The 13,247-nt window shown below is 54.0% G+C and overlaps 1 protein-coding gene across 1 annotated transcript; it reads right to left on the reverse strand.

The window, feature by feature from the left end:
* On the reverse strand, nt 3,300–10,502 carry DES (desmin). Its single transcript, XM_013972881.2, has 9 exons — nt 9,728–10,502; nt 8,692–8,752; nt 8,475–8,570; nt 8,196–8,357; nt 7,900–8,025; nt 7,268–7,488; nt 5,935–5,978; nt 4,323–4,405; nt 3,300–4,109 (listed from the first exon to the last, which is right to left on the reverse strand). The coding sequence occupies exons 1-9, from the start codon at nt 10,303–10,305 to the stop codon at nt 4,068–4,070; spliced, it is 1,413 nt and encodes a 470-aa protein (XP_013828335.1). The 5' UTR covers nt 10,306–10,502; the 3' UTR covers nt 3,300–4,067.

Genomic DNA, 13,247 nt, shown 5'->3' on the forward strand with positions numbered 1-13,247 from the left:
TTTATTCCTAGTGAAATGAGAAGCCATCTCAGAGGATTCTGAGCCGAGGAATTACATGATCTGACTTAGGTTGTTGTGATGGCTTTAAATTATTATATTAAATATTAAAACAAATATTAACTATTTAAAAGGGCCTGGCACAGAGCCTGGAACGTGGCTTGTTCTCTCCTGGTTGAATGACCATAATGGGGGCTTTTGCTGAGGTGTGGGGAGGAGTGTGCGGGCCTGGGTTGGGAGGGCACAGGCCCTGGCAAGTCGCGGGCGCCCTCTCCTGGCGGAGCCCGCACTGGCTGTGACGCCGGAAGCCCTCCAGCCCTCACCAGGGCCCTCACCTAAAGCAGCTGGCTGCAAGGCGCTCATCTGTCCCTCAGAACAGCCCCACAGTGCCCCGCGGCCTGGCGCCCAGCTGATGTGTGCTGCCAGTCTGCCCTGCTTTGCAATCACAAGCCTGTGGTGTCATGGAAAGAAATCTGCTCTCTGGAGGCCAAGGAGCAGGGGCCCCTGTCCTCCTCTGCCAATGATACGCTGTGTGACCTTGGCAGTTCACCTGTCTTTCTGGGCCGCGGGAGATTCCTCCAAGTCATAATGAGGCACCATGCGCCTGGCACATGGCAAAAGCTCACTGTTTGATGAATCAGTGAATGAAGTGGGGACCGTCAACCTTTCTGGTAAATATTTAATTTAGAGAAAAGTAAATGAAAGTGCCCAGTGGGTATTCATTCAACAAGTATTTAAATATTTGATGGGCACCTTCTATGGACAAAGCCCTCTTCCAGGCACCAAGAGTAGTGAATAAAGTGAATGAAAACCTTGCCCTTGGTTAGCTGACATTTTAGGTGTTGAAGCAGAGGCCAGTGATTTGCATATGAGTCCTGGGCAGGCTGGTGGTCAGAGGAGGAGTTCGAGAAGTGGTAAGTGAGTGGAATGCTTTGTCTCCAGGCGCAGGGGTGGCGGGATAGCCAGAGACAGACAGGATAGGAAAGGGCCTGCTGAGACGTCAGTTCTTGGCTTATGGACATATTTGCTTCCACAATCCTTCCCACTCCACCTGCTCAGGTGGGGTCTGAGTTGGTCTGGAACTGCTCCCATGGTGGGAAGCTGGTCAGCCCTCTGAACCTTCTTATTTCTCAGTGTTCAGATGCCAGTTCCCAAGGAGTAGGAGAGGTTTAGCCATGGAGGGGACGGGGTGTACATGTGCGTGGGTGCACACTGAAGATCTGGGTGTATGGGTATGACCACCAGAGACCCAGATCTTTTTCAGTTTATTTTTGTCCATTCTCTGGGATCAGGCCACATGCATCTCCTCTGCCCCAGATTCCTAGGTCACAGTCCAACCCCCAGGGAGACAGACAAACCAGAGGGCTTAGAACCAGAAGCTCCAGTCCAGGAAGGCTTGACTCAGACCATGCTTTCCCCTGGGCCTCCTCCCTTCTCTGAAGACAGGTGGGTAGCCATCACAGAGACAAATGTGTGTGAGAAGGAAGGGCTTTCTGACCTTCAGAGCTGTCCCAGCAAGAAGTGGCCCCCGAAGAGGCAGTGTGTTCTTAGACCCAAGAGACATTCAAGCGCAGCCTTAGGACAGCTAGTCAAGATGTGGGACTTCCTGGGGGTCAAGTCATGGCCTGGGGGCCTTTGAGATCCAGGTCTGCCAGTCTTAAAGAGTCCTCCACTTCCTCCTTCTAGTGACCAGTCTACACCTAAACCTTTTTTGGGAAGGTAGGGAAGCCCCTAAGCCTTTCTCTGACCTCATGTCCCTTTATCCTTTGTGCGGTAGATGAATGCTTGGAACTCATTCAGAGGGAAGAGCAAGCTGAGAGACTCCGGAGGTTACTCACAGATACACAAACACCACCACGCCCACATGGGCCCACCTCACCCAGGAGTCTCTCTCACATAGAGGAGCTCAGATTCCAGAGCCCCTCATTGGCCCAGGATAAGAAGGCGCTGCCCGCCTCTATCGCAGTGTGCACAGGAAATGCCCCTGCTCATTTCTGTTGGGGGTCCACCACGGGTTGATTGGGGGGGTGTTCTGGGGCCTGCAGGGTTCATTCTGTTGGAGGATTGTGGGGAAAGGAAGGGAGGGGGGAGATATGGGGTTTTAGCCCCAGATGCTCCCAGGGCAAGATGAAGGATAGCATACCTTGAAGAAGGGGGTCCTTCCTGGAGCCCTGGAGGGAGGGACCACACAAGTTACGGGTTGGGGGGGAGGGCCTGGCAAGTCATGAGCCAGGGCTGCATCCAAGAAGGGGGAGAAAGAGACACCAGAAAGGTTTTTGGAAGCTTCTGGAAAAAGCCAGTTAGGAACAACATATTAAGGACTCTAGGACTAAAGCTCTATTGGATTTATTTCCCTTACAAACTGTCCAAATTTATCATGTCTGTGATCTCTACCCTCTTCCCACTTCTAAAGGGTAACCTCTTAAATCTGAGGAGTGGTTGGAAGACAGAGACCTACATGGATCCATCAAGCTTCCTAAATCTCTAATCCACCTGGAATTTATTTTTTGGAAGGAGTGAAAAGACAGATTTCACTGCTGCCCCTGTCCATGTCTACCATGCCCAGAACTGAATAATTAAGGTTTCCCCACAGAAACCTTTAAGATATCTGTGTTAGTGTTTTATGATTTTTTTTCCCATATGTCCTACATTCCCTATCTTCCCAAATTCTCCCGAAATTTCCCTTTGGTATTTTAATTAAGATTGTATTACACTGAAATTATAAGCTAACATAGGATGACTTGACAACTTTTTTAGAGCAGTGAGTCTTCTTTTCCAAGGATGAGATAGAGCTTTCTGTTTTTCTTAACAAGGTCATTTTTCCTGAATTGGCCTTGGAGCTTCGAAGATCCAGGTTTTGAGGGTGTAAGCTACCTTAGGCAAGGACCACAGGAGCCCTACTTCAGAGCAGTGCGTGGGGGCAGTCCTGGTAATGGGGCATAACAAGAGGTATGTGTGAGTCCCCAGCAAAAGCCCCCTCCCCCATATGCTACACACATACAGCCAGGCTGCGAGGCTCTGGGAACAGAAGGGGTGGCAGGCCCTGGGGGACAGTCTGGCTGGGTAGGAAGGCAGCACACAGTTCGCCTCAAGAAGCGATACAAGGAATTTCCTGGTGGTCTAGTGGTTAGGACTCCATGCTTCCCTTGCAAGGGCACAGGTTCAATCCCTGGTCAGGTAACTAAGATCTCGCATGTTGTGTTATGTGGCCCAAAAATATTAAAAAAAAGAGAAAAAAAAAGAGGTAGTGTGACAGGGCTCTCTCAGAGAAGACCTGGCAGTCAAAACAGCAGGGGCCGTGCTAGGCTTGTGCTTATCTTTTTTATTGTTTCTTTCTGTTCAGAGCCCCTGCAGCGGGGAAGGGGCAGGCACGGGGAGGTGGGCCCCCCTGCCACCTGCCTGAGACCGCTCTCTCCTCTCTCCTCTTCTCTCCAGCATCTCGCCCACCCTCTCTCTTTCTGCATCTCCTGCTCCCACATCTGGCACCTTCGGGGGTTCTCTCTTGCAGCCCCTGCCTTGTAAGCCCACCTCGGGAAAGTAAGGGACCATGGGGTCAGTCTCGAGGCCCCCAGTCTCCACGGGGGTGGGGGCTATGTCCCCAGTTACCTGCATGGCTTGCCGAGGATGCTGCCTTTCTGACTCAGGCCGGGGAGGGGGTAATGGGGAGGTCCACAGGGCTTGACCTGACCCTGAGGGGTTCCTACGTCCTGCTCTGGAGTCCCCTCCAAAGCCATATGCTAGAGCCTGAAGTCACGGAGGTGGGAAGGGTAAGGTCACTGCCATGTCTTGGCTCCAGCCTGGCCCTGCCCAGCACACTCCAAGGGCGGCCCAGGGCCAGGCCCCCTCAGTTCAACATCCAGACCTCACACGGCAGGGGCTCCCTGTGCCCGGGAGGGTTGGGCCAGGTCCCCTGTGGGGACCAGGACGGGTGGTCGCGGTGAGCAGGGGTCAGAGGCTGTGAGCGGAGCACTGTGGCTGGGGGTGGTGCCCTGGGATGGAGGGAGGCTGGCTTTAGGAGGCAGTGAGGACAGAGGTGAGCACGGTCTCTGGCGGCAGAGAGGTCTCTGGCTTTAGAGCACCTCATGCTGCTGCTGTGTGGCCTCACTGACGACCTGGAGAGGAAGAGAAACCCAGTCTAACCCAGGGCTGACCGGAGAATGGAGTCATGACCCCGGGACACCTCCTCCCCAGCATGGCAGACCCTTCTGCCCCCAGGCAGAACCAGCACGGCTGGTAGAAGACATCTGGCTGACAGCCCCCCCGCCCAGACACACCCCACAGGCCCCCCTCACCTCAGGGGTAAGGGTTCCAGGCAGACCACTCACCTCCCCGTCCCGAGTCTCGATGGTCTTGATCATCACCGTCTTCTTGGTATGGACCTCAGAACCCCTCTGCTCAGGGCTTGTTTCTGTAACAGATTCATCCACACGCTCAGCCTTGACCAAGGCCAGGCCTGGCTGTTCCTGTGGCTGGGAGTCCTTCCCTGGTCTCACTGGGCAAAGCCCGGAAGACGCCCAATCCCTCAATATGGGCCTGTTACTTTTTCAGCAAAACATCTTCACCTGTCCTTGTGCCCAGCACCCAGTAGGTGGCTTTGCAGACCCAAGGGGCTGCCCAGGGCTGAGCTAAGACAAGGAGCCAACAGGTGTGCTCCAGGTGTTGGCAGGTTCAAGAGGGTGAGGGATCACCTAGGCCCCAGGCCACCCAGCATTCCCGCCCCCCCACCGACACCCCTCCTCACTTCCCCTCCACCCCTGGTCCCCAGGAGATCCCTGCAGGAATTTGAACCCTGACAGTGAGGACCCTAGAGCCCAGAACCAAGGCACTCTTTTGAAGGATCTCATGGTACCCAGCCCCCTTTGACTCCGGATGAACAACTTGATGTCTTAATGAAAGAGAGATGGATAGGAATAAGTCACTGATTTATTGTGCAGATGGCCAGTCACTTGTCCCTCCATGCCTCAGTTTCCCCACTGTGAAATGAACAGTAACAGCAGTACTTGCCCTGTCATGGCCCAGAACTACTGACTTGAAAAACCATTAAGCGATTTTAAATGCAAGGCTCACACTTGGTATCTGCATAAACTGCTAACCGAAGAGAGCCATTCTGAGTTTTATTGGAAGGGTCAAATTTAGGTCCTTGGTGTTATGAGTTTGGTGTTCATAAATCTCCTTAGCAGTCAGCCAGCCTGTGATGAACATTGCAACTTGGTGGAGCACAGCATGTATTTTTTTCTGATGGAAATGAACATCGAATATATAAAAAATTTGATCTAGGAAAGGCGAAGCTGCCAAGGACTCCAACTTGCTTTCCTAATGTATCATTAGAGCGTGTTTTTCTGCTCTCCGGGGTTGGAAAGCCACTCGATCTGCATATTACTAATGTCAGAATGGCAGAATGCCCTAGGAGTTCGTTCTTTTAATTGTTTGGCTTTGCTAAGGTTTGGCTTCATTTTTTAAAGCAAGCACCCAACATCTTGCTCCAGAAAGCTAGAAATGTTCAGCAAGCAGCTGGAGGCCAGTGGAGGGTGCTTGGCAACTTGTCAAACAGAAAATAAGTGGTGGGTGCCTTGTAGCTCAGGTATAGGGTTCTAGATGCTTCTGCTACCAGGTCCCCAAGGATACCCTGGTACTTCCTCAGAGTTTGGGTATATTAGAAAAAAGAAACTGTTGGCCACTTAATATTCCCAGAAGATGCAGGGGACATGGTCATATCATACAACACCATGAAATTTAAAAAATAATAATAAAAAGCTCCCTTTGTCAGAAGATGTCTCTACCTAAACGTCCCCATTCTCCCGCAGCAACCCCCTTTCTGTTCCCCAGACCCCAACCCAGTCCCTATGGTGTATCCTCCCCTCCTGGCTGGCCTCGGGCAGTGCCCGCTGGCCTCCTACCCTCTGCCACTCCAGCCTCTACTTGCCAACACGCACTCACCTCGGAAGTTGAGGGCAGAGAAGGTCTGGATAGGGAGGTTGATCCTAAAAGGAGAGAGACCAGGCCCCCAAAGGGTTAGGACCCTCCATCTCTCTCGTCACCACCCCTCAAATCTTGCCCTGATCCTCTGTAAACACCATCCTCAGCTGTCCCAGTCCCACTGACTTCAACACTGATTGGGGCATGGGGCCAAAGGCCAACTCGAGCTGTCCCAGGAACTGTCCCTTCTGGAAGGATCACCCCAGTCCATCTCTGACCTGCTGGTGTGACACCAGGACCCCCAGTGCACCCTCCACTGTACCCAGATTTCTTTCTTGCCCTTCGCATTGCAGGGTGTATCAACAGGAGCTGTGGATGACATCCACTGCATGTGCCCACCCTCCAGTCAGTCTGGGAATCTCTGGCCCACTCACAGGAAGGCAAGTTCCAGGAACTGCCACCCCCCACCCCTTTATGCCTAGAGCTGGGAAAATGCAGTGTGACCTTAGCTACCTTAAGGGGTCATTATATGAGGATATTATTCTACAGTATCTGAAATCTTCCTCTGTATAAATCTGTATCTAAATATGTCAGCTGATTTTTTTAAACTTCAGATTTTATCATTTTTGTGAGCATCAGTGGGCATCATTTTGTTGAGTAAATGACCTGTTTTGAATTGATGTTAAGTTTACATAGTGAAATGCACAGATCTTTAGAGCGCAATCCAGTGAGTTTTGATCAGTGTCTACATCCATGTAACCACCAGTCCAAATCAAGATATAGAACATTTCCATCAATGAGGAAGGTTCCCTTGTGTCCCTTTCTTGTTGCATGGTGTTTTTGTGTCTAAAGGTGATTTGTTCTGAGCGTGTCATTGCATCTTTTCCCGTGAGCACATGTGTGTGTGTACACACATGTGTGTGCACCCTCTGAGCATAAATCTCTGCACCTTCTCTCTTAGCCTATCATGTCCCAGCTCCATCTGTCTCTATTCATCTCTATCTGCCCCCTCCCTTTCCTTCCTCATCACTCCCGGCTCTGCTTCCATCTCTCCCTTGACTGGCAGTAATGTTTTATTACTAGTTGCTGAATATGGTTTTATGCTGCTGGTTCTTAATTCTGAAGGTAGATGTGGGAATACTTATATTTCTCTTTTTATAAAAGCTATTAATTAAATCACTTTTTACCCAGGTGGCTTTGGTTAATTCTCTGTAATCAGCAGAGTGGTGGCCTCTTGTATAATATTGTTTCTAGATCTTGTGATGGTGATCCTGAGCCCCACTTCAGGGCAGGAGGGGGCCCTCAGCGCAACCCCCTCCAGGAGCCCATGGCCAGCCTCTGCCTCGCCCCTCACCGGCTCTCCTCGCCCTCCAGCAGCTTCCGGTAGGTGGCAATCTCCACGTCCAAGGCCATCTTGACATTGAGCAGGTCCTGGTACTCGCGCAGGTGGCGGGCCATCTCATCCTTGAGGTGTCGTATCTCCTCCTCCAGGCGGGCAATGTTGTCCTGGTAGCCACTGGCCTCACTAGCAAAGCGGTCCTCCAGCTCCCTCATCTGCCTCATCAGTGAGTCGTTCTGCAGGAGGGGGTGCCCAGGTCAAGGATGGGCTGTGCTGGTGGTCAGGGGGACACGCAGGGCCCAGGATGCAGAGAGTCACAGTCTCTGGGCCGGGAGGTACCCCAGATGGCCAAGCCTAGGACTTGTCAAAGTCCTCTGAGCCAGGGAACTCAGAACTCAAATGAAGCCTTATGTGGAATATCAGAGAATACAGCTGAAACAGGGGAACGTGGCTGTCCACCCTTCCTGCCTCTACGCAGGAGTCCCACGATTCCTGAGAGCCCCCCTGGGAGTCCACCTGTCTGTTTCTACTCCTGTGGTAGATATGAGGAGACAGAGGCCCAGAGAGGGTGTGTGATGCGCCCGAGGTCACAGAGCGTGAGCTGCAGATGGGAAGGGCTGAGCCAGGCAAGGTGGGCAGGGACTCACGGTGCCCTTGAGGGCGTCGATCTCGCAGGTGTAGGACTGGATCTGGTGGCGGTACTCCATCATCTCCTGCTTGGCCTGGCGCAGAGCGTCATTGTTCTTGTTGGCTGCCTGGGTCAGGTCGGACACCTATGGGCAGAGAGAGGGGGGTCCCTGAGATGACAGGAGGATGCAGGATGCAGGAAGGGGTGGGCAAAGAAGCATGGAGACCCCGGGCTCACCCTCCTCCCCAGAGATGGAGCCATAGGAAATACCTCCAGACTGGGATTGAAGGGGCAGAGGGGCCACCAGAGCCTCACCTTTGACTTGTACCATTCTTCAGCTTCCGAGATATTCTTGGCTGCGATGGTCTCATACTGAGCACGGATGTCCCTGAGGGCAGCTGTGAGGTCTGGTTTCGACATGTCCATCTCCACCTGGACCTGCTGTTCCTGAAGCTGGGCCTGTAGCTCGCGGATCTCCTGCAGGGTATGGCTAGGCTTCAGTCCCCAACCACCCCGACACGTACCCTCCCACCCTCACTCCCAGAGTCCAGCACCACTGCCACCCCTCCAGCCGCTTTCACCAGGGCGTAGTACCTCTTCGTGCACTTTCTTAAGGAACGCGATTTCCTCGTTGAGAGATTCGATCCTGCGCTCCAGGTCAATTCGAGCTAGAGTAGCTGCATCCACGTCCTGGGAAAGGTCAAGTGAGAGGGAGAGGGACACTGATCACCCGGGCAGGGCAGAGGGAGACCAGGCGTGACACAGAGGGGACAGAAGGGGTAAGGCAGCTGGGAGACCCAAGAGGACTCACGGCTCGGAAGGCAGCCAAATTGTTCTCCGCTTCTTCTTTCAGCTGAATTTCCTCTTGCAGCCTGGCAGACACAGGCAGAAGGACAGACAGATGGTGAGGATGAAACAGGCTGGGGAGAAGACTGACTGGGGGCTGCCCAGGGAGTGGGCTCAGAATAGAGTGAGCAAGGCCCGCCCACACAGGGAGGGGACAGGAAGTGGCCCAATCTCTGCCCTGGAGCCACACCCTGGAAGTCCATGTCCTCACTAGTTTGTGACCTCCCTGGGATTAAGAACTGCGTCTTATTTTGTCCACCTTCAGGTTCTTATTTTATCCACCTCCGGGTTCCCAGGCCCCGGCCCCAGCCTGGCCCATGTAGGTGCTCATTTAACGTTTGTGACCTGGGTGGTAGGACAGTGATCACTTGGGCAGAAAAGCAGGACCCACCAGTATTTGCTCTATTCTTGCTGCCTGAAGCACAGGGAGCCTGGTGGAGCCACAATCCGTGTTCCAATCTGTCTGAGGGCTGCACATCCCCCCTCCTCCCCGACTCACTCTCTCCTTTCCTCCAGTTTATCCATCCTCCCTGTAAAGCTTAAGTCAGGCCCAGGGGTCAAGATCCCCTCTCTACCCCCAACCACAGGGCTTCATCACAGATGAACTGAGAGCTACTGCTGGCTCCAGATTTCCTTGTCTCCTACCAACCTGTCCTCTTCCTCCCACTGCCTATGGGCCTCCTTTCTCCTTCCATGTGCCCACCTGAACCTAGAAACATCACCCCAGCATCTTAAGATGCTTTGTAAGAAGCACCTGGTCTCCCAAGGTCGCCCATTTCCACTCCATGATGTCCCCAAGAAAATTGGGACCGTGGCCTCGTCTGCAGCCTGAGAGCGCAGGGAAAGGCATGGCGTCTCTTCCCCTTCCCCGGAGACACAGCTAGCCCACCCTCACCCTGGGTACGATGGGGTACTGACCACTGGACCCAGCCCCAGGCCTAGCCTCCCGTGCCCGGCCCCTGGAGAGGGAGGGGGTTCTGGGGGCGCTCGCGGGTGCTCACTTGGCCTTGAGCCGCTGCAGGTCGTCCAGCAGGTTGTCCCGCTCGACGTCGACGCGGGCGCGCTGGTTGGTGAGCACCTCCACCTGGCGCCGCAGCTCTCGCAGCTCCTCCTCGTAGATCTCGGCCACGCGCGTCGGCTCGCGGCCCTTGAGCCGGTTCACCTCCGCAGCAAGAGCCGCGTTCTGCTGCTCCAGGAAGCGCACCTTCTCGATGTAGTTGGCGAAGCGATCATTGAGCTCCTGCAGCTCCACCTTCTCGTTGGTGCGCGTGGTCAGGAACTCCTGGTTCACAGCATCGGCCAGCGAGAAGTCCAGCAGCTCGCCCGCGCCGTAGGAGGAGGGCACGCGGGTCGAGCCCAGCCGGCTGGCCCGCAGCGCCCCCAGGCCCCCGGCCCCGCCCGACGTGCGCGACACCTGGTACACGCGGGACGTCACGGAGCTCGAGGAGCCCTTGGTGCCGAAGCCCGCGCGCGGGAACACGGGCGAGCTCAGCGGGGAGCCGAGCGGGAAGCTGGGGGCCCCGCCGAAAGTGCGGCGGTAGGATGACACCCGCTGGCTGGACGAGTAGGCCTGGCTCATGGTGGCGGCGCGGGCGAGGCTGGGCGGCGCGGAGAAGGAGGCGGCGGGCGGCCGGCCGGAGAGTGGATGTGGCGAGGGGAGACAGGGCCCCCGGCCGTCCGCACTATTTGTATCCCTCCTGACATCAGCCCCCGCCGCCCCTCCCCTGACAGCTGCAGGATCCCGCTGTCCTGCCAGGAAAGGGCGGCCCCTGGCGTGGGGGCGGGGAGGCCAGCTCCCCCGCAAGAGGCCTGAGCCCCTCAGCGGGCGGGTGGTTGGGGGCCCCTGCGGGGTGTGGGAGAGGCTGGCGGACCTAGGAGGGCAGAAGATGGGCAGGCCTGCCAGCTGCTTCACCGGGGCGCAAGCATGTCTGGAGCCCCCGGCCAGGCCCCCTTTCAGTCCTTGGGTGCCTGCCTGATCCTGGGGTGATCAGGGGAGAGAACTAGGGAAAGGCTTCCATTTAGTTTGAGGGGCTTCTTTTGGCTCCAAGGAGATACTTCGGGTCATTTCCTGAAGAGACAAGGCCTATTTCCAAGACAGTCTGCAAATCACCTTTTTTTTTTTTTTTCCCTAAAGATTCTCCGAAAGTGGCAAACATTTCCGAGGGCTCAGGCAAAGACCAGGAATGCCCCAGCCAGGCCTAGTGGAGGAGGGTCTCTGACAGACAGGGAGGATGGGAAGGCCTCCCTGGGGCAGGCAGCCATCCCCACCAGAGCCCACCTCCTCAGGAATGTCCACTAGCATCTGAGTTCCAGCTCCCAGCCTCAGTTTCCCTCTGGATTCATGAAGGCCCTTTTCCACCCCACCCCTACCAGTGAGGGTGTAGCCTCAAGTTTACAAACGACAGGGTGATTTCCAGAAAGGGCCTGGTAGGCTCTCAGTTTCCAATTATAACAATTATAACTGTATACTCTCACCCCCACACAGCCAACTTCTCTGGGCTTCTGTCCCCGTGAGCCCACCCCCACCCCCTCTCTGATTCATCCCCCTTCCTCACACCACCCCCACCCCCAGGGGTTTGTGTTTTGTCAGGAGCCTCATGTCAACCCAGCCATCTCCCTGGCAGCAACAGCTGCCAACCCCAAATACCAGAGCTGGTATTTATAGAGGAGAATGCATCAGTCCGGGAAATAAGCGCACAGGAGAGGAGCTCTAGGGGGGGTGGGGGTCGGGTACCTGAGGAGACGTGGGTGTCAGATGGTGGAGGAAGGCTTGAGGCGATGAGCCCCAATCACTTCCTACCCGCTTCATACTCCAAGCCCCCAGCAGAGAAGCCCCGAATAGGGCTTGCCCATCCCTTCACAGGTCTCCTTCTTAGTACAAGGCACTGGCTGACCCCTAAGGACATTTCCACTTCTCCATGAATATTGGCTGTCTCTCCATACCTCCACCTGGCACTATTCAGGTCTCTCTTAGGCCTGACCCTTTAGGAATGCAAAGTTTGGAAATAGAGGTCTGGTCTTAGCCTAGCTCTGCCATCACCTGAAGATGTAATTACAAGCAGGCTAGTCCTTCCCTTCTCTGTGTCCTCACTATAAAGTAGGAATGGTCACCCTGGCAGTGTCAACCGACTATGGGTTTGAAGAGGCTCAAGTAACAATATGCAAATACTACTACCTTGTATATTCTGAGCACCCACCGTGTGTCACTCTGCTAAGCACTCCCCACCCATGATCCCCAATTCTCTTGACACCCCTGTGAAGTAAGAGCTAGTACCCTTCCCATGTTGCAGCTCAGGAAGCTGAGGCAGTCTGACTTCAGAGCCCATGCTTTGTTCCCAGGGTATGTGTGAATGTGCCAGGTTAACTGCAAAGAGCTTTGTTGCTGCTGTCTTTGCAAAGCCCTTTCACATTCAGTTTCTAATTTTTATCCAAGAGACAAGCTTATGAGGTGGGTGGGGAGTTCCAGATATTCTTATCCAGCCTTCGAGTCAGTGCAAGCTGTTGTGTTCTGGTTATTTTTGTGTCTCGTCTCCCAAACTAGATTGTAGGCTCCTGGAGAATTTTTGGGAGACCATGTGACTCCTTTGCATGTCCCTTTGGACAGGCAGCACTGTCCTTGTTCAAAGTAGCCTGAAAGATTTCTTTCCCATCCCCTTCTTTTGTTAACATACACTGCGTGCACACAAACACACATGTCCATGAGACACACCTGTCCATGAGTGGACAGGTGATTCAGCTCCCAGCCACTCTTATAACTGCATCCCTCTGACTGCAGCGGTTGGCTCAAGGGGCAGGCCTGGACCTGACCAGGGCCAATCAGAGACCCACCTTGGAATTTATACATGGAACTGGGATTACTAAACTGGAGCTTCTGGCAACCATGTTTCCTGCCCACTGGGGAGGTCTTTCTGGCATAGGAAAGAAAAGGTCAGCATGCTGGGAGAAGCAGAGACACCCAGAGAGAAGGAGAATGTGAGGCTGGAAGTCCTAAATTCCATCTCCTGGGATCCTGCTTCTTAAGTTCTCCATTTTGTGAGCTCTCCCAGTATCCTTCCTGGGTTTGGGGCCAATAAACTTTTCTTTTCTTCCTTTTATTTTTAACTGAAGAGACTTGGTATTGGCTATTGCCATTTGTAATCAAAACAACCTTGGCTAATATGCTGTAAGGAGACTGTGCGCCCATTTCCACAGCACTATAGAGGCCAGAACACTTTTGGGACTCCTCTCTGTGAACAGTCTCCAGACCACATAAGGAAATTGCCCTTTGGACCAGCCTGAGGCCTCAGTTCCTTAGTGAAATGAGACAGAAAGCAAATAAATAAATTATACCATCTATTCTCTAGTCAAAATCAACATCTACCAGACTTGGCTCTGAACCACTTGGAGCTGTTTCCAAAATTTGGTTCCACCCCTAAGGATTTGCTGCCATGGAGGGCAGCAAAACAACACTCGGAGGCTTGGAAGGCAGGTGAAAGAGAAGCATTCCAGAGCGTGTTCTGAACCAGGCAGCACCACCGAAGT

Source organism: Capra hircus, chromosome 2, assembly GCF_001704415.2.
Source record: "Capra hircus breed San Clemente chromosome 2, ASM170441v1, whole genome shotgun sequence".
Classification (NCBI taxonomy): domain Eukaryota; kingdom Metazoa; phylum Chordata; class Mammalia; order Artiodactyla; family Bovidae; genus Capra; species Capra hircus.